Below are 24,214 nucleotides of genomic sequence, written 5' to 3'. Positions count from 1 at the left end.
CGGGACATGGCCGCTGCCCGCTCCAGCCTGCGCGCCGCAGCCGGCATGGCCCTGCCCGCGGCCGCGCGCGGCTGAGCTCGACCTTGCCTTCCCCTTCCACCCTCCTCATCCCGCTCCTCGCGCTCCTCTTCCTTCTCCTCTCCCTCCTCCCGCGGCCGGGCCGGGGGCGGTGGCGCTGCGGGGGCCCCTCGCTGCCTTGCGGGGCGTCCCGGGGGCCGGGCGGGGCGGGTGGAGCCGCGCGGGGTGCGGTGCGTGCGGGAAGGTGCTCCCTGGATCCTGCGTGGTCCACGCTCCGGGGCTGGAGCGCCGCACTGAGCCGTGGCATCGGGGGATTCATTTTGTAAACGTGTACGTGTGGCTCATGTGCGGTGAGGGGGCTCTAGGGTCGTGCTTTAGAGAGTTGCGTTCGCTGTGGCGTTAGTTGTGGCGGGGGTTGGAGGCTGGTTGTAGCCCATCTGTGTTTCGTGGGGTTGTGGTTTTGGTTTGTATGAGCAGTTTCTAGGCTTTGAAGAGCTGCATTGCTGTGGCTGTGAACTGTAGCTCTTCCAAGGTTGCCATTGTTTGCGTTCTGGGAGGGCAGCTGGTGGCCTCGCAGGAAGGCGGCAGGTCGCGTCGGAGGAGGGCTCCGGGTCGGTTCCGTGTGACTTCTTTCCAGGGGAGCTTTAGCTTTTCTCCGGCGTCTCTGATGCCAGAACAAGGCCCCAGAATGAACGGTTTCTCTCTGGGCGAGCTGTGCTGGCTGTTCTGCTGCCCGCCCTGCCCCAGCCGCATCGCTGCCAAGCTGGCCTTCCTGCCCCCGGAGCCCACCTACACCGTGCTGCAGCCCGAGCAGCAGCAGGAGCCCGGGGCGGCGGCCGCGGCGGGCACCCCCACGGGATCGGGCACCTGCAGCCTGCACCTGAGCGAGCGGGCCGACTGGCAGTATTCCCAGCGGGAACTGGATGCCGTGGAAGTGTTCTTCTCCCGCACGGCCCGAGATAACAGGCTGGGCTGCATGTTCGTCCGCTGTGCCCCCACCGGCCGGTACACGCTGCTCTTCTCGCACGGTAATGCTGTGGACCTGGGCCAGATGTGCAGCTTCTACATTGGCCTTGGCTCCCGTATCAACTGCAACGTCTTCTCCTACGACTACTCTGGCTACGGGGTGAGCACCGGCAAGCCCTCTGAGAAAAACCTGTATGCGGACATTGATGCAGCCTGGCAAGCCCTCAGGACAAGGTAAATGGATACTGGGGACAAGGTATTTCTGTATCTCCCTTTAATCCTAATAAGTCTGCACGGTTAACCTTGCCGGTGGAAGGGAAGGGTTTGTAAATGGTTTCAGTTACTTTGGTGACCTCACCAGATGTTCCATGAACAGCTACATTGTGATTTACTGAATGGCTTCATTTGCTAAAATGATGGGCAAACCTTCATCCTTTGGCTTTTCCTAGGTTTAGAGGATTATTCAGTTGTAATTTGTGCTAGCAATTGCTTCACCATTGAAAATCTCCATCTTGAGTAGGACATACTGGTTGCAGTTTGAGCTTGCAGAGTGCAATAAACCTGTTGTTTGAGACTTGCCTGCCACTGTCTACACTTAGAGGTAACCCAGGTGAGCCAAAGCTCTGACTGAATTTGGCAGTAGCCTTGGCTAGGGCTTACCATGAAACTGCTGATGTTGTGTGACATGATTGGGGTTTCATGCAAGCTCCTGCAACATGGACATCTTTCTCTTTTGGCCTCAAACAATTCTTATCCAATCCTTTGGTAATGGGCTGGAGGAAAAAGTGTTGACGTCTGGAAGTAGAGCTGGGGCTTCTGCCAGGAGATGCCAAAGTATGTGGCATCCAAAGGGATGGACCAACAGTGAGAAGGCTCTGGCAAGAGGCAGCATGGTGAGTGGAAACAGTGAGCCCTTGGCTTCTAGAAAATCCTGAGCAGAACTCCTGGCTCTGGCTCCTTGCTACACCTGATGGCCATCCCTGGGCCTCTCACTTCTGTCCACAGAAACCATGAGCTCCTTTTGCTGTTGCATAAGTGGTTCTTAAAGTATGACCTCACAGAACATGTCCTGAAAGAAAGAGCTTTAAAAAGCTTAAATTGTAGTAGGCCAAGAGAAAAGAGCGATGAACGTTTTTAGTTCTTGGCTCTGGCATTCATAGACAAACTTGGCTTGCATGAAATGCGTATTTAATGTCTATCTTGGGGATACGTGCCAGCTTCAGAAATAGTGACAGGAGTTGTTACTAATTTAGATAATTGGCTTTGTAAGAATCCAGGGATTGGTTAGTTGTGGAGTCTAAATGCCTTTTGACATTGCTCTGCCTAAGTCAAGCGAAGAGCGGGGGGAGAAAGGTGTAGGGAGAAGATACCTGTTCATAGCATGTGTTCTGTCTGCTTGGTGAGCAAACCAGATTCTGGGCTTATTTTCCAGGACTTTAAAAAAAAAATTGTTTCCTTGAATATAAATTATATGGTCTTATGTAAAGAAGTGATTTTGCTATGGTGTATGTATAATAAATTATTAAGTGCCACTACGGCACATATGGGTGATGTAAATAAGATTCAAGGGAAGAAAAGTGCTACATCTAAACCAAGCCTAGGGAATGTTTGTCCTTCAGTTACTGTGTTTTCTCTCTTTCACTTGATGTTTAGTTGATGATACTGTTTCATTTAAACTTTCTTGAGCTCTGAAAAGGTGCCTGGAGATGCTTCTTCTATGCTGTCAGGCATTTAGTATATGTTTGCATTTTACATAGGCCCAGAAACAAGGGGTTCCTTCACTTAAATCTTTTAAGTAACCAGACCCAGTAGGTCATGCCACCACATGCTCAACTTGCTCTTAAAAGATCATGCTTCTTCAATAAATGTGTGACTGGACAGGTTTGTAGTTTTCCATCAGGGTCCCTTCAGTGGTTTATATGAAATCTAGGCTCTGCTTTCCACCTTAAATTGAGGGTGGAAATTGAAATTTCCCAGCTCTTACATTGCCATGTTTGTTAATTCCACATTTTACTGTACCTTGAGGGAACAGTTAGAGTAGTTAGCATTGGTTAGGTTCTTAGGAGCCAAAATTTGGAATTGGAATGGGGTGCCCAGGCAAGTGGTGGCATCACCACCCTTGGAACAGTTCAAAGGGCATGTGAATGTGGGATGTGATTTAGTGGGGAGCATGGTGGTGCTGGGTTAATGGTTGGACTTGATGCTCTTTGAAGTTTTTTCCAATGTTAACAATTTTGTGATTTTATGATTACAGTGTTTTAGGTGCCCACTAAAGAAGTTGGTCACTGTAAAATGTAAGCTTCAATAAAACGTTAATAAATTCTATTAGCAGATGACTGTGTTTATAACAGGTATGAGCTGAAACTTTAGCCTTTCTGCTGATGAATTCTCCAAGTAACAGTGTAACTGATCATTTGCTAGTCCTCAATCCAACTGGCTCACAATTAGTGAAATATTCTGCAGCAGAAATACAAGTATGCCTCTTGAGGTAAAATGTCATGTTATAGCATTCCTGCTGCAGCAGTTCCTCGGTAGCTCCAGGAGATTGTGTATGCTTTCATTCTTAATGCAAATTCCTGGCATTTGTCCTCCAGTCATATGGTAGTGAACTGCAATGCAAAGTTAAAAGTGAAGTCTTAAAATAGAGGTTCACTGTGCCATCAAAAGCATTTAGTCATCTGTGCTAAGTTCCGTGGGAAGCTGTTGCTCTTCTGAATCCACCAGACGTTCCACCTGGCAGCAGAAAAGAAATCATTAAAATGTTGGAAGTCTGAGACTCTTCCTTTTAAATTGTGCCTCTGAAGTATCACTGAAACTTAGCAATCATTAATTGACCTGCATGTTTTGCAAGTTGCCTTGAGGAAGGTGGGGATTAACCCTCTGCTTGGAGAAAGCTGTCAAATTTTAGAAATGATGGTGAGCTGGCAGTGATGCCTTAAGTTTTAGCTTTCATATTTTTCACGTTCTGTGCTGCTTTTGTGTGTAACTCTGAGCTTCATATTAAGTGTTGGCAAGCTGTCTTCACAGGATAGGTAGACAAAACAATCCTTTTCCAACTTGAGATCAAGAACAACTGTTACAAGCTCCAGGCCCAAAAAGTACAAACAACGGTGAATTGAAGAGAGAAAAACATTGAGGATGGAACTTCATAACCTGGGGCTATAATTGGGCAATTAACTCCAATATGCAAATGGACCAAAACTTATAAAAGTGTAAAAACTCATGACCAGTTGTCCATTTTGGGTTCATCTTGGGTGTAACCCTGGCCAGCTCTTGTACTGCCTAAGGTGTATCCATTAAGGCCTTTTAATAAATACATACTTTATCCTTTAGCTCTGTCCAGCCTCTCTTCTAGGTCAGCCTTTGAAGGCATCAGTTCATTTTGCCATCATGGTTGTAGATTGTGACTGTATATTTTCAAGGTCCTGAACCAAGGATCTTGCTATCACATACACGTTTAGGAATCAAACCTTGCATAACAAATGATTATAAAACTATCTGAAAACAGTGGATGAAAAAAACCAAAATCAAATTCTTTTATTCAGTTTCAATTATCAGCCCGTTTTTGCACAATCAGTCTCAACTATTCCCCATTATTTAGTCATTGTAAAGATAACTTTTTTTCCTTAATTTAAAGGAATTTAATATTTTTTTCTCATGGAATAAACTGTATCTTAAAGGGTAATATTACTAATTGATAATTTTGAATTCTGTCTCTCAGCCCAGTAAAGATGTTGACATACAGTTTTGTTCCCTTAGAATGAATTTTTATAGATTTTTCTTCAGAGGCTGTAATTGTAGCATTGGTTCTTTTCATTCCACTATCAAGTATTGATCAGTGGTTAATTTGATCTTTTATATGTATTTTTTTCCACTTGATTAACAAATTTACATCTGGTATCTTAATGTTTCTCAGAAAGAATTTTCTGTCTTATTGCTACATATATTTTTTGTAAGTGTTTTATTTTAGGCAGTTAGGGTTGATTTTGTTCTGTTTGTTTCAAAATCAGGACCAAATTGAAGAGAATGTGTATCAGACTGTCTTCTCTCATTGTCCATGCAGTTTTAAGTTGCTGCTTTTTGTTCAGATGTCTCTTATCCTAATATCTGATTGTCTAAATGCAACATCTGTGCAAAATGACTTGATTGTCCTCCTCTTCCCCCCACTTTCCTGAATCCCACATGGGAAGGTTGAACTTTCTAACACTTTTACATTAAGACAATGTACAGTACTTAAAAACAGGATGCACATGTAGGGCTTGGGTTCAGTGCTCAAGCACATAACCACGGCTGTTTTGTTGATCATATGCTATTTATATTAAAATCAACTTGTATATTCCCTAAAAATTTGGAGAAGGTTGGTGAAGTATTTTAAAATTCAAGTCAAAAGAAAGAAGGCACTGCTGCCCCACTCCCTCTGCTTCTGTAGTAAAGTATCTAAGGCAGAACCTGTTAGTCCATCTTTTGGATTCTGAAAGGAGGTGAAGAAAATGTTGTTAATAAATAGCTTAGAGTAGCTGTTCTTGTTGCATTTAAGAAGATACAGCTTAATTTGTTTTTCATGGTGCACAATATAAACTAGTATTTTTTAAGGTTTTAATAAATGATAGATGTTATTGTAATGTTTAAATCCTTAATTCTCAAAAAAGTGCATTTGAATTTGTCTTTCAATCCATAGGAAAGCATTGGTTAGCTTTTAGTTTTCCTCATGCTTCTTGGTCAATATGGTATGATGGAAGGAATTGAATTGTGATATGGTGTAGTAAAATTGACAGGCCTTTGATCACTGGGTAGCAGATAGAATGTTTGAATTGTTTTTTAAGCTGTTTTTCCAAATTTAATGTTAAGAAAATGCGCACCGAACTTTTAATTATGCAAGAATTGTATTATTTGTGGTGCTGATTATTAGGAGATTATTGCTGTTTCCTGTGTAGGAGCTGGTGGAGAAGTCTTATATTGAGTAAAATCAGGAACACACCTAATTGGATTAGGCCAGAGTGATAACTAATCTTCTGAGGTTGTGTCAGTTTAGTTTGTCTCCATTCTGATGTGATGAGGTGCTTACAGCTTTCCAGGTGAATAACAGCTTCAGGGGGTTTTTGCCTTGCCTAATCACAATAGTCAATTTCTACTTTAATTTTCGTAGCAGCAGAATTTTGTTTCACTAGCACCATATTTTGTGCATGATCTAAGCCAAGTTCTTTAGATTGGTTGCTTAAAGGTTTTTATCAAAAGTTACCAACTAAATCCTGACATGTCAAAAAGCAGTGCTTGGCAGAGTCACAGTTAATAGTCCTGGAGTAACAGTTTCCTTTCTTCATGGAGCATCACCTGGTAGATTGTTCAGCAATACCAGCTTTTCCATAATGTTACAGTGTCTCCAAAGGATTGTTTAAAGCTGTTATCCTCTAAAACTTAACTTATTCTACTTGCCATGGTCTGCCTGCCTTCAAGAAAGGCTGCATATAACTTTGAGCAAAAATAGATGCATGCACAGTCCTCTGCTTTTGTTGTCTATGCAATGAGCAAAAATTAATTCAGATGATGAGCGTCCCTGGGACAAATACCAACAACTGTTCAGAGCAGGTGCTCTGATGTTCAAAGTTATTCAAAATGTTTACTGAGCTTTGGTGTTGTATTACGTCTTTTAGTCACTGAAGTAAAAGTAGTTTTGTTAAATATTTCCCTGCTTCTGTCAGGATTACAAGATCAAAGCTTGTTTAAGAAGGAAAAAAAAAAAAAGGAAACTTTTCACTGTCAAGAATGTTTTGCAACTGGTGTTATTTGGGAAGAAAAATAAGCTTCCAAAGACCCTTTGGCTAACAGTACATGCTCTTCTGAGTGTGGATAGTCCTGAAATTCAACTGCCTGAACTGGAGATATTGGTTTACCCTGATGTACAAAGGTTGAGGGACCTGGTTCTCAACATCATCAGAGTACTGAAGATAAAAGATTCTTAGAGGAACATACTGTTAAACCCTCCATTCTGCTGTAACTGTCTGCTTTTTAGCACGAAATTACATGAAGTGCAGAGGAAAGGCAGCTTTTTCTCTCTAGATACAGAATGTTGCCTTTGGAGTCTGAGTTGATGGTTGCTCAGCTGTTTGACCTGTGCATGTTGCTGGTAGCTCTTAGATTTGTTCAGTTTGCTCTTGACAGGGGAGTTGAAGCTGTACTCTAAACCTCAGTGGCTTTGCTCTGAAGCCAGGGTCAGTCTCCAGTCCATGACAATCTCAAAACAAACAAACAAACAAAAAACCAACCAAACAAAAAAAACCAAAAAAACCACAACAACCTCTAAAATTCACCCTTTACTCTATGTTACTCTTCTGATTAGAAACATTCCAAAGTGTTGGGCTATGTTTACACTAGTTCATTACTCATGAAATAAGTAAAAGGAACAAATGAATAAAAAAAGTAGCAGTGCTGTCCAGGACTGTAGGTAGCTGTGGGAATGGATAAGTGGAAATCATTTCAAGGTATGCAAGTGGTTATCTGCTAGCAACTGGCTTTGTGGGAAAAAGTGACAGTCAGCAAATGGATATTTCTGTTTCCATACTGAATGAAGAAAGCAGCTCCTTTTCAGTTTTCTGGGATTTTTCAGTCCTGTGATGTTTCCTCATGTGGAGGTAGAATAGTACAAAAGCAGTGTCAAGTATTGGCTGTTTGGAGTCTCACTGCTGGGACTAAGGTCTAAATTTCCCATTTCCTTTTAGTACGATGTGCCAATGTGATGCTACTAACTTTTCATCCCTGCCCCAGACCCACTTTTAAGTTCCACAGTTGTATTCTCAGTTGGTTTTAAGGCCAACGGTCTCATGCAGCACTTGTAAAGAAAATGAACAAATAACATAGGGGTTTGGTTTTTTCCCAAAGCTGATAATAAATTTAATTAATAACTAGGAATCCGTTCTGCCCTCCTTCACAAATGTAAATTAATTACAAGACTTCATTGGAAGCAGTTGAAATGAGTCACAAAACAAGGTCCAGATTTGTTGTACCTAACATGCTTGTGTATATACAGGCTTGCTTTTGCCAATCAGCCCCTAAGATCAGAAATCTTTTCCTGTGGATTAGGAGATAGCTTCAGTTGCCACTGAACTTGAGAGGAATTAAAACCACCTGTGTACAAGATGAGGAACTGAACCTAGGAAGAAAAAAATCTATTTACAATTTTTGAATGCTAATGGCTCTTAGGTGTCTGAAATGAAGTGATTAAGAATTGGTTTTTGTCTGACTCTTAAAGCTTGAGTTTTTATGGCCTAAAATACAAAACCAACCAATAGACAGTATCTCCTGTGTCAGTTGGTGGTGGATAATTGAGGTTGCTGCAGATGAGCACTGGTGAATTGAATAAGCAGTTGCAGTGACCCATTTGCTGCTGCTTCATCTTGACTGCCCTGCTTTCCAGTTTTTAGATGAATGACTTACACTGGTCTTGCATGCTCAGCCTGACATCTGATGACGAAGCTCAATTTCATTCCTGACTAAAACTGAGTGTTTTGGTGGCAGTGATTTTTTTCAGATTTTTTTTTTGGGAGCAATGGGAAATGTGGGATTGCAAACCCAGGAAGTGCTGTATGAACACAGTGGAATAAAGATGCTTTTAACAGAAGGCTAAGAATGTAGAATGGGATGGATGAATAGTGCACAGTGTTAGCTTAAGGACAGAGGAACATCTTTGCATTCTTTATTCCCAGGGCTAATTTGAGAAAAATGGGTTACTGTTATTTGCACATTAAGCTCTGCTGCCCGCAATCAGAGAAAGGTGCAGGCATAGGTCAGTTGTATAATAACAGTTATATTGCAATTATCTGTATCCATATCTTTATATTTTTAACCACTATGTTAGTTTTACAGAACAAAGGTTCTCCTGTTAGAATTAAATACTGTGGTTGGATTTGCTGATTATGAGACCAAATAATACAATGGCACAAAATTGGGTTAAACAGCAGAATCTGGTTCAGTGCCCATTCACCTTCCCAACCTTGGTTTCATGTCTCTTGATAAGCACATGCATGTCTTTGGGAAAATACCTATAATCATGAAATAAATCTGTATCCTCTCAACTTTGAAAGAGGGGAATTCCATGTAGGTTAACAAATGAAGAATGATGTTGAGGTGGAAGATGGGGTTTTAAGTTAGTTCCTCAAAGTCTAGAGGAAAAGATTTAAATGAGAGGTAATCTCAAAGTATTGCCTCCGGTTTTTATTTTGTATTGCAAATTTGTTAGAAGAACTTTACATATGTTTTTTCTGACAGTAATATTATTTATTTGTACAGTCTCTTGAAGTTCTTTCTAGGTGTACCTTCAAGATGAAAATTCTATTTTCAGCTGTTGATTAGGAATTAATTGTCACGTTAACCAGTTTGGGCTATGTTTTTAGGAAGATTAGTTTTACTGTGCCTTATTTAAAAAGCCTGCTTACATATAGAAATGTTACTTTAAGAACTGTGACTCATGGGAACCTTATTCATCAGCCAAGGCATGCTGCTAACTGAGCTGCATAGCTCAGTGTCTGGCAAGTGATCCTTCTCAAGGCTTGCAGTGCCAGCTAGAAGCTCTGAGATACTCTTTTTAAATTTTTTTTTTTACAGGATACTGCCACATTTCTTAAGATCCCTGTATGTTAGACCAGTTAATTTTAACCTTGTGCTATTGCATGGCCATTTCTTTCTGTGTGCAGCAGAACAACTGTGGAGTAATGGATAATGGGAGCCAACAAATCTGAAAGGTCTGAGGCCAACTTCAACACATTTCTCAGGAAAGCTCCCTTTAATAGTATGACTTGAAATATTTCTCCTTTAGTAAGGTTGTTTACAATGGGTTTTGCACAGATTAGAGAATCTTTCTAAGCATTCTTCCTAACTTCTAGTTAGCTTTGCTATGAATGTCCTTACAGAGCTGGAAAAATGGTGTTCAACATCAGGAAAAAAGCAAAACCAGCTGTTTTTTTTTCCAGTGTGCAGATAAACTGTGATTAGGTTCAGATTATTTTAGCATTATTCCATGCATCTTAATAGTTCTTTATAATAAATTAAACAAGATATTTTATCTATTACACCATGTATTGCAAGCCTTAATAATATGCAACATATAAAAGCCAACAACAGTGAAGTGAGCTTTTTTGATCACTTTATAACCAAAATGGTATCTAGAACCATTTATACTTTAAAGGAAAGTTTGAGAAGTTGATTGCTGCTTTAAGCATTGGGCCAGTTTGGGCAGAACTTAATAATTGTCCCAACTCTGTACAGTCTTCCCCAACATCTGCTGAATTTGTTTAAGTGTAGTTTTGGCTGTAGGACAGCCTGGGGAAAGTGGCATCTTTCAACAAAATGCTCTTGGTTTTGGAGCATGTTCTCCAGGGCAAATTTACAGAAGTCTTTTCTAACATGCTCTTTGTTGTTCATAAATTCATTTCTCATAAAGGCATTTGTATGTTTTAAGTGTTGTTTTGGATTATTTTTGAAAGAAGTAGCTAATTTCATATAATATTTACTTTGGAGGTGTTCCCTGGACAATTCTTACCTTGAGGCAGCTACTTAAGAGCCAGTCAAGTTTCCTCCTTCCACTAAGACTGAAATGTACCTCAACTTGCATATTTAAGTTGTATTACATATTTTGTTTGTAGTATATTTTGTTGTAGCTCCCTACTGCAAAAAGCTTGTCTTTTTCTGACACAGCATGGGCTTTAATGTGTGTTAATGTTACAGAAAAAATTACTGTTTCAGTCTGGGTATGAGAATCTCATCAAGTTTAACCAACTGTAAAAGTACCAGAGTTGTGGCAAGAGGTGGGGTAATGTTTCAAGCTACACTTTTGCTATTTTTATGCGTAGGGTTTATGAGCGTGTAACCTTTGCTCACACTGGTTAATAAATACACTGGGACTTAGCCATGTGTTGCAGGCAGCACTTTCTGATGCAAGAAGCAGCACCCTTTCAGCAGCCACTGCAGCAGTTTAAGATACAAAGTGGGGTTCAACCTTAAGCCTGTCCAGTGTGCCTAAAAGGTTTTGACTTGCTCTGTCTCTGCCAGTCCAGCCTTCTGTTTCTCTGATAGCAAAACCGTCTGCCCTCTCCCCTGAACTCTGCTAATTATTCATGTAATGTGATGTTCACTTCTAAACACTGCTCTGCATAGGCCCAGTACAATTAGTTCTTTATTCTCTCTTTGAAATTTGTACTAAAATCAATCTGAAAATGCAGAAATTACTCTGTAAAGGAATACAAGGCACAGAGTTGGCTTTTAGAAAAAGAAATTGTTCTGATTTGTATTTACATTAATAAAAAATGAAGGTGATGGAACGTACTTGAAGATAATTTGGATCTGAATTTTTGATAGATCTTGAAAGATAATATTGTCATTAATCCTGAATGTTCATAGAGTTTTGTAGAGAGTGAGTGGATTGTAGTCTTCTTGATTTATTTTCTATCCTGAGATGAAGGACAGAATCTGGTGCCAAATATCCCACCCTTCCAAACTGGGTGTCCTTCTGTCAAAGCTCATCTAAGATCTGTAGTTCATTTTGTGTAGCACATGGAGCTGACACTATTGACACAAATAGGATCTGGCACCTTCCCATCATTTCAGGAAATTAGTCTTTCCATCCAAAAATCCACTTTAATATTCATAATAAAGAACATAAATGCTCTGTATTGTGGATATTTCTTACCTGTTTATAGCTCTAAATTTGTTGCATTTTAGCAGCAGGAGAAATTGCACTAAAGATCATTATTCTCTTTAATTGACTTTCATAATAATTTTCTATTTTTCTTTTTTTAGTACATTAATTTGTGTGTTAGTTTGAAATAAAGGTAGCAGTGTTATCTTAAACTTAGCTTGTTTAATTATGGAATTTTGAGGGGCAGAGGAGAATTTAGCAGGCATCGTTTGTTGTCTGTTACTCTGTTTTTCATCTTTCCAATATTCCTGGTGTTTCTGGGCCATGTGAATTATGTTCTTTCCTGTTCTTCACTGTAGAACTGGCTAGACTACCTCCTTAATTTTTTTTTTTTCAAATTCTTATTTCATATTTCTATTTTGCATCTCTCTTGGAAGCTTTATGGTATTAGGCAAAAGGGAAACACTATATCCGTTGGAACTGTAAAGTGGAACTGTGCAGAGCTAAATAAGAAAAATGTGTTTTGGGGGAGTGAAGAGTAGTAGATTGTGACTGAAAGTGTCCATGTTGTGAGATGGTGAACTGCAGAAAACCTACATGGCCAAATGCCAACTTAAGTAGTAATGTAGACATTAATACACTTCTTTTCCAAGCACTGTGCTGTTATCTTTTATTTCAAAAATAGAAACTCCAGCAGTACAAGACTTCTTTGTGCTGTGCTGGTTTATTAGGAGGCAGTGAAGTGCCAGTGTGGCATGGACAGGAATTGCTAGCATTTTTTCCTGCGTAACCAGTTGTTCTGTGGTGATCCTGCATGCAGTCAAGCAGGGTGCCTACATGCTTTACAAGGACTGCATTGGAGACAGAGGCAAATAGGGACATGAATAATATCCAGAAGCTGCTTTTCTTCTCATTTTTATTCTTTTAAATTTCAAAGATGCAACTGCAGATCAGTTTCTACCTTTAGCATCAGCTGAAATAATGACCTTAAGTGATTACATTAACAGTTGTCCTTGATCCACTTCGAGGTACTTCTGCTTCTTGTGGCATAGCTGGTAATTGCTTGGTAAGCATCCTTCTTTGAGAGGAAAAATTGGACGAGCAAGAAATCTATCACTAAAAAAGTACAAAAGCAATTGGCCCTGTTAACTAGGTGTGTTGGCAGAAAATTAAGTCTTCTGAGTGTGCTGTTTGGTCATTCTTAAAGCCTCTTGATTTGCACAATCTGGGCAAAATGTCTTTTACTCCATAGACTGATGAGCCAAGATAAGGCAGCTGGATAAGCTGAACAACTACATATCACCTGATTTCAGGACTGAATTTTCTCATCTGAGTTTCAGAAAGTTAGTACTTTTCTAGATGTACAGACATACTTTGCCATTTTTTAGATTAACATTTTTTGCAAGACAGGTTAAGTTTACTGGTGCTTAATGTTTCTACATATAATTAAATGCAGATAGATGTTTCTGTAAAAAATTACTTTTTTTGTGCTATCTTTTTAGTTTCTTAGTGAACACAAGGCAGGCTTTAGAAGCACTTCAACCAAACAGTATACAGAAGAAACTGACTCTGTGCTAAATTTTATTGTACAGAATTCTAAGTAGTATTTACTGTGAGAAAGGAAGAGGGATTTAGCCCCTGGGTTTGTGGTGATAAAGGCTGTGGCTAGGAAATTTGATTTTTAAGCTCTGAACTAGTTATCTGTGGTCTGCTGTTCTAAAACATATGGTACTGTTAATCCTGGTGATTGCTATATGTTTTTTTAATCATCTTAGGTTTATATTGACTGTTACTGGGGGTTGAACATTGATTGTGCTAAAAGTTCATTAAAGGAACATGTGCAAGATGAGGATGCTTGGGAAGAAAGGAATAGATGAGTCTGATTTAAAAGAGTGCCAATATAAAAATGGCACAGAAAAAGCCAGAACGCTGAGGTTTTCTTGTCTCTGAAAAGATACTGGATGAATCTTTTCAGGTAATAAATTGCTTTCATGAAATGACTGTCATCTTCCATTTGCCACTTATTGTTCTTGGTATTTGCTGGAATATTTAATGAATCCACTTGAAAATGGATAATTGAGAGAGACATGAGAGATGCATCAGGAGAGTTGTGTTTCTCTGTAAGGCTGTGAATTTGGCACTTTTTGAAAGCAGATGTTTAAACATATGCAGATTCACACTCTGACAAAGCTCAGTGTTTTCAGCAAATAAAAAATTGGTATGTGTTTTCTGCACTTACTATGGGTTGAGGGAAAATAGAGGTTACAGTGTCATTTATCCAAGTAGGACTTTTTCCTATTTATGATTCACGAGACATGCCATTGCAGAGGAAGAGCCTATTGTTTTGATTCTTAAATCAAAAGAAAATACTGTCTTTCTTCAAGTCTGTGGAAATGGTTAGAGTAGTAGAGAAACACAAAATGTTTCCAAGGAATGGAAGGGGGACTATCCAAGCAGGATGTCTGGCCTCCTGGATAACACAAACCATGACACTTCTGCACTGGGCTTCTCTACAGAGCCCTTCAGCGTTTGAGGTACTGCATTTCTTTGAGAGGAGCTCATTCTTACCTAATAACTTGGTTCTTCTGCAGTGCTTGAGCATATTAGTGTGAGTCTATAAAGGAGAGAGAAATCCTACTGCCAGCTGAGTCATCTTCCTACAGTGCTGGCTGCTAAAAGACTTGTGTTCTGGGGACAGATGCCTTCATCTGCTGTTGATTCTTTTTAGGAACATTGGACCAGTTTGCTGTCATGGGTCACTTTTGTAGCAAGACCTCTCTGCCATTCTTGTTCTCCATCCTGCCTTTCTGCTCTGTTGTCTCTTTTCTGTTGGAGACTCAGATCACTGCCTGAGCTGCACTAATGCTTCTGCATGGAAGAAATGCTGCATCCAGTTTGTCTGCTTGCATTCCTGCAAGCCTTATCCATTCCAGTTCCTGTGTAATCCTCTTGGACTCCAGCTCTGGTGCTCTGTGGGAGACAGCATTCAGATTTGCAGGGGTCTTTGAAGAACAGTGTGAAAATGTCGGCTGTAATAGGATTTTGGATACGAGCACCTGCTGTTTGTGTAGACAGTTCAATTTTTTCTTTGTTCTCCTCTGTCAGCACTATGGAGGTAACACTTGGATCTTTTTTAGTTTTACCAGCTTGTGTTTTCAATACAGCTCCAGTTGTCTGTAAGTGATGTAAGAAAAATGCTGTATCAGTGCCACATATTTCACATTTAATGGCTTGTCAGCTATATCAAATAATCATAGCAAAACCAAGTAATTTAATGCTGCTAATATTTGAGAATGTGAAGATCTTAGTAAAACCTGTATATTAAATAGCTTTTACTTAGAGATGGAAGCATAAACAGTAAATAGATAAAAGAGCATGCAAAAGGAAGGCAAGAAAGGAAAAAAGCACAAACAACAGACAAACCACAAAGCAGAATCCCCCTACATGAAAGAAAGTATTTTGAATTCAAAGAGTGGTGGGATTCATTACCCTGAGCACTTCAGGGGCCAAGTTCTATAGGTATCAGTTTCCGAGTGCTCTGCTTTGAATTTTTTTTCACCTAATCTTCCAAATATTACTCTCAGAAATATTAATTTCAGTGTGAGAAAACCATTTAATGCTGCTATAGCATCCAAGCAGCTAACTGCCTGCAGTCAAATTTACAGATATACTTCTAGTTTAAGATTCTTAGGTCAGGAATATAATTTTTTATGAAATTACAGTGTGTTTGACTAACCAGCTGTGCAAACCTTCTGGTGAGACATTTTTGGTGAGCTTTGCAGTTTGATCCATTACAGTCTGGGTTTAGTCTGTGCTTATACAGTGATACCTATTTTCAGATACTACAGCCTGATGCATTGAAAGGAAACTCGACTGGAGCCATTTCTTTTTGTCTTGCCTGTCCTGGTGTATGCACTGGAGCAGTTGGCTGGAGATGCTGGAAGGGGAGAAATGTCGGAGATGGGTGGAACAGGCAGCAGCTCTGGTCAAAAGCCACTGTGCTCCTCCCAGGAATAATCCCAGCTCATGAGTCAGAGGCTTAAGCCTTGCCTAGGTGCAGCTCACGGCAATTAGTGCCGCAGCAGGGTGGCCTCACCTCAGCGTGGTGCTTCAGGTGCGTAGGGTAAGGGAAATACATCACGGAGTTGGTGCTTGATGCAGAGAGTCCTGGCAAGAGCAGTGCTCGAGACAGGTGTCAGAGGGGCTTCAATAAACAGGGAAATACCAGCAGAGGAAGACAGTGCTCCTGAACAAGAATGATTTGAGAACTGTGGAAGAGCTGTAAGATTGTTTTCTCCAGGCTTGTAAACCCTCAGTTTCCCAGTGCTGAGCCAAGGCTGGTGAGGAGGGTTATGTGATGGGCTTGGGAGGTGAGCCAAAATGCATTGGCTCACTGTGAAATTTCAGCCTCAGGAATAAGGCAAGGCTCTCCAGTTTGGAAGTAGCTGAAATCGAAGAAACAGCTATGAAAGCACAAAAATTGTGCGAATGCATAGCCAGTATTAGCATTTTCAGTCAGGTTTGCTTAGTGTCTCCTAGGCAATCAATTTCTATGTTAGTTGACACATATTTGTTTTAACTGAACTATTTACATTTAAAGATAATGTGTCAATGTATGTGGAGATCCTAAAATCTTTCTTGTTTTTCATAACTACCCTAACCCCCCCAACTAGGCACACAATTACAGGGAGTAGTTTTCCTTATTTTTCAGGTTTGGAGTGTAGGATGCCCAAAAGCGCAGCGTTTTTGCAACACTAAAAAGCTGGTTGAAGTTTTAATGTCACATCAGGAGTTATGGGGAGTAGTCATCTTAGCTCTGCTGTATTAGAGCATAGGTTATGTCTGCAGTTACAGTGAAAACACTCCAGCAGGAGAGAGATGAGATGGACACTGGGGGTGAAGATAATGGATAACTTAAGAAGATACTATAGACTGAGCTGCTCTGTGAAAATAACTGATTTTTTTTCTGCTGTCTCATTTTATTTAAATGTACCTCAGAGAACGATTGTATAGGTTTTGTACACTGCTTGCAGTAAAGAGTATATACTAGAAGGAGCTGACTGATTATTTGTGAATTATTTATGCTGTGGTCATAAAGGTAGTGCTCAGTAGCCAGCAAAAGTTTCCAGTCTTCTGTATTCCAGGTTTATTTGCTACAGAGCATCTTAATTAAATGCAAAATAATTCATTAAAGTTAAGTCCAGTGCTCTTTTTGAAATAACTGGAGTAAAAAATTCATTTTATATGGCATCTGCCTGTTGTGTCACGGGACTAAATGGTGTGAATCAAGATTGGTCTAAGAAAGCATTTTGGAAGAAGCAGGAAACTGATGAGTAGAGAGTTCCCATGTTTGTTTAAATTCAAAACTATAATCTTGTGCCTGTGCTGTCTGCATAACTCCAGCTGATTTTTAAGGGTACTAAAGCAAAGGAAGTGGGGGGCAGTGGGAATTATATTTGAATATATCCATGTGTTTAGGTCTTATTTCCATTAGCTTCTTGTATTTAAACTTACAGTGGATTTGATTTTTATTTATCCATCTGATTAGAGAAATAAAACAAGCCCCAACATTTAGAAGTTGTTATTTAGGAATTAATTTAGGAAGGTTCTCACTCCCTCTCATTGCATAAGTGTGCACTGAGTTTGGAGTGTTATTCTCCTTTTGCCATAAAGCAGTGGAATGGTGAAGGTAGGAGTTCAAAGATGCATGAGACACATCATTGCTTGTTTTTTCTTGGATGTTTTACAAGAGTCCTTTTTGCTTGTCAGTGGCCTTCTTGCTTTCACTCAGTAAGAAAAAATTGATGCTTAGAGGGGCTGAGTTATGCTATTACATCACATGCCTGTGGCACAAGTTCCTGCTTAAATTTCAGTGCACATTTAATGAAAACTCTTATTTCCTGCTTCCCTGCTGTCTAGGGAAATGAAAAACTAACCAACCAACCAAAAAAAAAAAAAACAAAAACAAAAACAAACAAACCAAAAACCCAACAAACCCCCAGTCAGGCAGAAGCAACTGTTCAAAATGTGTTTGTTGTTTATACATAAAATTGCTAGTTCATGTGGTAGACATGAACTATCATAAACCAAACACCAAAATCAGTATCCTGGGTTATTGTGCTGGAGAAAAGTTACATTATAAATACAGTTGAGTCCTCAGTAAAAAGAGAAAACAAAGGTGGGTTTACTTTTTAGTTCCTTAAAAATATAAATAGATCTGCAAACACAGACTGCCTATTTTTTGCCTGGGGGAAAAGGAACTTCCTGGTAATGGTGAAGCTGGGGGGGGAAAAGGAGAGGTGTGGATTTACTGTTCAAGAGCACTTGGCTTGCTCTGAGTCCTGAGCAAGCAAGTTTTACTTTAGTCAGAGAAGGTGTGAAACATGATTACTTCAGGAGCCTATATTTGAGGCAGGTGAACAAAAGGTGACTTAAGGCTGTATTTCAAAAATGAACAATCTTTAGACAGACTAGTATTATTTGAACTTTTAAAAAGTCATCCAACTGTCACCCTGAAGCCACTCAGTGCAGATTAGCATAATTCAGTTAATTTAAAATGTAATCTCATTACAGTTTGTACTAGAGAATGCCATGAAATACCATTTACTTTTACCTACCCTGGCTGTTCAGGGAAGACTTGCAGTGGCTTCACTAATCAGCAGTGTGTAGATGCCAGCTTTTGTCATGGATGCTGGAGCTCTGCAGTGATACTCAATATCCTTGTCAGGACTTGGTTGAACTGTGAGCACAGTTCTCACTGTTTGATAACAGATCACTGATTGTCACAGGACAGTAATCAAGAACCAGTTACAGTGATTTCATGCTTTGCTATAATTAAGTTACTGCAGGGCAAATGGTCATCCTTAGAAATGCCTAGAACTTGCTTCTGTTTATTATTGATATGAAAACAGGAGCTGGTACATCACTTGATTATTGCTGCAGTCACAGAACCCAGCAAGCCAAGTAGGAGTGTGATATTTGCTAATAATTTCCAAAACTGTCTGTAAGAGGGCATTTTCAAGAGTCGTAGATTCATTCTGTATTACTGTCAGCTTATATTGGTTAGCACTGGGGTTTCTCCATGATAATCAAATGACTCTGGTGTGGTAGTAAAAATAATAGTGATATAAAACTGTGGTGGAGTCCTTGATTAAATTTCTCTGTCAGCCATTTAAATTATTTTGAGAGTAAACACATTTGTGGAATTACTTGTCTGTTCCTGTGACAGTGTGCTGGGACATAAGCCAGAAAAATTGGTCTCTGTCTTTCGCAGCTTCTTAAGCCAGAGTACAACCTGGTTTTGGCTCCTAGCTCCATGAAAATGTGAGTGAAATAGAGTGTGGTACACCATAACTTGAATTGCAGAGTACTTGTAGGCCTGGAGAGGAATAAGGAAGAGAAGGAGGAAATCTCATGATTTAAAGAGTCAGTGTCAGTAAAACAGTGAAGAATTTTAGACCTATGTTTGTGTGAATTCAAGGAAACTGGAGAAACTGGCATAGAGATGGTTTTTGAGTGCCAGGGTTTCCTGTGAATCTCGAAATCTGATTTTTCTCATTTGACAGTTCTTACGGTTAACTCAAAAAATCCTTAATCTAATGCCTTCTCTCAAATTCATGTTGGCATTTAGACTGAAAATCTGCTGTAATTTCTCTCATATTTTGGCTGACATGCTGGAGTGGTACTTGCTGAATGGTACTTGCAAAATGCAGTGTTTTGTTCTGATATTAAATTTCTTGCAATAATCATTATTGACTACATTGCTAGTGTTGATTTATTTTAATGTGAAGGTCACACAACATAAAATCATACTCAATATATGCAATGTGCTGTGTGACTTACTTAATTGAGCATTTTTGTTTGTCTTTCTACCCCCAAAATTAGATTTATAGATTCATACAGGATTAAATAGCAACTTATTTCTGAAAATATGTGTGGATATCTTATGGAAATGTATAATGATGCTAGAAAATACCTATCTGTGGTACTTAACAAGTGATCTAAATTTCTCTGGATTATGAAACTTAGAGATAATGCATTTTGAAAATATGATAAATAGTATTTTGTGACAAATGGGTTTATGCAAACAGAAAGAACCAGATTTGAATAGGTTCAGTACATGTATGTTCTAGTAAGGATGACTTCTAGAAGTCACTATTTCCTCCAAATTGGGGCGTGATTTGTGTTATTCCTGATGTATGCTGGATTTTCTTTGTATCTTGAAAACGATTTATTTAATTGGTGTTTGCTGGAGAAGGGAGTGCCCAGCTTCAGACTCAGTCCCCTTGTGAGAATGCAGGAGCTGGTTACCTCATTTTCCTGGCCTTGTAAATTTATGCACTTCATGTGTTGTAAGGAAGAACTCGCCCATCAGTCCCTGCCTTAGTTTAGCAGCAGTTAAACACTAAGTCTCAGCAGCATTATGGAGTGGGGTTTGTGCCATCAAAGACAAAGTTTGTGCCAAATGCATAGACAGTTTCTGAAAACTGATTTATTGCTGTTGTTGTATACAGTCTGCTCCTTATGCTTTCCTGGTCAGGTAAGGGGTAATGGGACAGCAAATACCATAAAAATTCAAACTGAAAATAAAAGGTGACTTCATGGATTCAGTAAGCCTGGCAAAAGGACTGGCCTCGTTAATGAATATGTATTTGGCACTTTTGAGGACTGGCAGCTTTGGCTGTGAACATTGCAGGGCTTCAGCTGTGACATGTCCAGAGTCCCTGCAGCAGCATTCCACTGGCCCTCTCCACTGAGCAAGGAGAGAGTAAAAATAGCAATGGTAAACTTTCCAGCTCTATGGCTCAAAGCTGGAGCCCTGGGGGGAGCAGGGATTCAGTATCATAGGCTCATAATTAAAGATGCTTTGAGGTAATACATGGTTTGCACATAGTGCTGTCATCCAGAAAGTCTGGGGTACTTTGCATGGCAGTTGGTGCCATCATTGCTGTTGTATGAGGAAAGTGAGGAAGGCCATGGCCCCAGCCAGAGCCATACAGCCAAGCAGGACAGCTAGAAGTCGTGTCTCATCCTCCTTTGCTATGCTCTCTGTCAGCAGTATTCCCAGTCTCCTGTATCCCACTGATCTGCTGGCATGACTGAGGTCTCTTGTTACTCTGGAATAAGTAGAAGAGTCTGGGGTGTGGATCCTTAATAACCATTTCTGTGCATGTAGTTCATGCTAGCATGGGGAGAACAGAATTGCTGGTAAACCTCGTTTGTATTTACTGAGGCAGAAAAAAAATCCCCAAACTACTGTTATTATAAACTGTAGGATGTTTTGGGGCCTTAGCTAGACCAGGCCTGAAGGTCTCGGTATGGGGAGCTTACTGCTTGTGAGCTTGCTGGGGTCTTTTCTGCACACACAAATGGAGTGTGTAAACCACACCGTGTTCTTCTGGTTTATTGAGACTGGAACTTTGAGTTTGCCACCTGTGTTTGTGGGTAAGAGGGAGCAGAAATGCTTGCATCATTTATACAGCAGTAGCTGCAGTTCTCAGTAATGGAGTTCTCTTTGGTAAAAAAAATATGCCTGCCCTTTTTTCTTCTCTTTTTTCCCCCTTTGTCAGAGCAGGGGTTTTGCATATGCCAATGCTAACTGAGTTGTTTCCTGCTTTGGCTTTGCTGAAGGCTGGTTTCCACATTGCTGTGTTGTTCTGCTTGTTTAGAACTCTCTGATGGGACTCCACAGGAGAAGTGCCCAAGCATATCCAGAAATTTTCCTTGGCTCTCCTGCTCCATCGGACGGAACTCTTTCCACAGAGACCAAAGCTTATGTGTTTCAAGGAAGTTCTTTTTAGGGGCTGCTGTTTAGCTGATGGAAAGACTTTAATCCTTAATAGGGGAGCAGACTGTAACAGGATTCCTCTTTTTCCAGAGTATGTTTTGCCTATTTCTACCATATTCTTTCCCTTTTTCTGTGTCACCCTGTTTCCCTTTCATTGCTGCCTTCTTCCCATGTCTGCTCTTCCCCCTTTTCCTTCACTTTCTGTATCACTGCTCCTGTTGTGCAAGGATCTAACACAAGGAAGTTTGCAGAGAGTGAGGAAGAGACCCAGCTTCTGCTTTGAGAACGTTGTTTTAAAGACCAAGCCCCCAGGTGGGTTTGTACCTGGGCTGAGCGGCGCTGCTGCGTCACCACTGGGTAGTATTTGTGAGAACACAGGATCACGGAGCCAAGCCCTGGCCCTCAGCTCTGAGGACCTTGCACAGCTCAATTATTCATGGCCTTTGCTCATGAGCTGTCCTGTGTCCTTTGGCCTCGGGATAAATAAATATTACATGTAGCTGTTTCTGCTGATGTTTGCGGTAAGCTCAATGTCTCGCTTGCTGAGTGATGACCTAATGGTAAAGGGCTTAAAAGATAAATCTGTTACAGTAACTCTTCTGTCTTGAGAAGGGGAGCTGTCCTTAAATAAAACAGCCCCAGAGATTCTTTTAGTTATCAGTCAGTAGGAATATAAAGCAGAGATGGCATTTGCTCTAATGATAGGCTAAGAGTGTACTAACTCAGTGCCCTAATACCCTTTTAAAATTTTTCATTTTGTCCAGGTTGTCACATTTCCTTTCTGTGGAGTTGGACACTGAATAGTTGTAGTGATGAAGGGCTACTTTAAATTTAGACATATCTCTGGGCTTTTTTAATGATGCTATAGACTGTATCTGACTGTACCTGGCATACTATGAAACAGGTTTTTCTCTAGAATACCTGTTGCCACAACAGCAAGTTTCTCCCCTTACATTGTAAAGATGTTTTAAGAAACAAAATAACATCAAAAGGAGTGAGTCGAAAGCTGATCAGTGTTGGAGAAAATTGCCGTACTAAGGCAAATGGATGTGTCAAATTCTCTTGCCACCCTATGCTGTCCTGTTATCCTGTGATTCTCATTCAGACATATGCTTCTACATTCTGCTTATATTTATATATCATCTTTTAGAAAGGAAACTTCACATTTATCATGATACTGCAGTTCAGGATGGCATTGCAAAACCTACCAGCATTAATATCATTCCATGCCTGCTGAAACGCCATGTAGGGGATCATGTTCCAGACCTGTGTTCTTACTGTTTTCTTGTATATCCCTGATGATGATGAATTTCTGCCTTTCTTTAATATGATGCAGCAGCTGGCAGATAGGCTGGATGCATGTGGTGCCTTTGGGGTGCATACCTCCAGCCCTCCCCACCCAGCAGCTGGTATGAAGTCTGTGATGACAAAACTTTGTTCCAAGGTCCGGTTAACCGAGCCAGCCAGGCCCTGCTGTGTGCTGGACCATATCTAACACTAAGGTATAAAAAGAAATCTGCTAAAAAAGCTGCACAACATCTCTTTAAAAACATCAGCCTGTGGCTGTGGTGACAGACTGCCAGCATCAGCTGCTGCTTGGTTACCAACAGGATAAAATTTTACTCCTGAGAGATATTTTTATACAGTTGCTTATTCATGTAACAGTAGATGCCAAAAGCACCCTTATGTTCAGCAGTGTAAAAATATTAAGAAAATTTCGGTTTCACAGAGGCTGCAATCTAATCTAGTTATACTTCATCATGAAACAAGGAAATCCTGACAGCCTGTAATTGCACGATTAGTACTGGATTATTCTTAATTTTAATTATTAATTGGTCTTTCTTCTTCTATCATTTTAATTTTCTCTTTTGGCACATACCAAATCATTTAGCTGCTTGAAAGTCGAATCTTCTCCAGGTCTGCTGTACACCATGCAAGAAACTTTATAAGGAAATTGAAACCTTCCAGGTGTAGATGGGGTATAGCCTGAACTGCAGGGTTTGCTGTAGATGGTGTAGACTGTCAAAAAGACATGTTTTACATAAATTATTTTCTACTAGAAATTTGTGTAGTATTTGATTATACAGCTTGCATTGGGAGGTAGAGTTGACAGAGAGAAATCTTCTGGGTAAATACTTTATAACTGAGTAACAGCTTTGATTTGCAGCTTTCCTAACAAGTTCTGGTGGCCAAAAATTCTTCACTTCCATTATCCACTGTCACCTCCTTCTATGCCCCTTCCAAATTCCTTTCTATTTTGTATACATTACATGAAAACTGAATTAATCTCATTCTCAGCTTTTTTTTGGGAAGCAGCACACAGGCTGGGACAGTTTCATAGACTGAATGGGAATATTGGGGAGCCATCCAGGACTCACTATGGACTCTGCATTTTATGGAATGATGTATTTTTATAGTTACAAAAGAAACTTGACCCTGATGCCTAGAAGGGCTGATCTGGAACAGAGACTAGACAGAGCTAAATGGACAAAATAGGTATTTATTGAAAGGCCTTAAAAGGATACACCTTGGGCAGCACAAGAGCCTGGCCAGGGCTACACCCAGGTTGAATCCAAGATGAATACTGGTCATGAGTTTTTACACTTTTAGAAGTTTTGGTTCATCTACATATTGGGTTCACTTGTCCAGTTATAGCTCCTGGTCATGAAGTCTCAACCCCCTGGCTTGTCCCCTTCTCTTTGCATTTTTTTATGCTTTTTGGGTAACACTTGTCCTTGGTTCCCTAGCTGGGAAGGGATTGTTTTTTCTAACTACCCTGTGAAGAGAACTTACTAACACTGTATATGAAGTTTCAG

At 40.2% G+C, this 24,214-nt stretch overlaps 1 protein-coding gene across 1 annotated transcript in view; it reads left to right on the top strand.

Moving 5' to 3' along the window:
• Window positions 1–239: 239 nt before the first annotated feature.
• Window positions 240–24,214, top strand: part of ABHD17C (abhydrolase domain containing 17C, depalmitoylase) — a 31,656-nt gene continuing 7,681 nt past the window's right edge. The window contains exon 1 of the mRNA XM_021537590.2: window positions 240–1,218. Within this exon, the coding sequence (XP_021393265.1) occupies window positions 686–1,218 (533 nt within the window). The 5' untranslated portion in view covers window positions 240–685. The remainder of the gene's footprint in view (window positions 1,219–24,214) is intronic.

The sequence above is a fragment of the Lonchura striata genome, chromosome 11 (assembly GCF_046129695.1).
Source record: "Lonchura striata isolate bLonStr1 chromosome 11, bLonStr1.mat, whole genome shotgun sequence".
Lineage (NCBI taxonomy): Eukaryota > Metazoa > Chordata > Aves > Passeriformes > Estrildidae > Lonchura > Lonchura striata.
The sequence above is the reverse complement of the archived record's forward strand: the minus strand, read 5'-3'. Positions and strand labels throughout refer to the sequence as shown.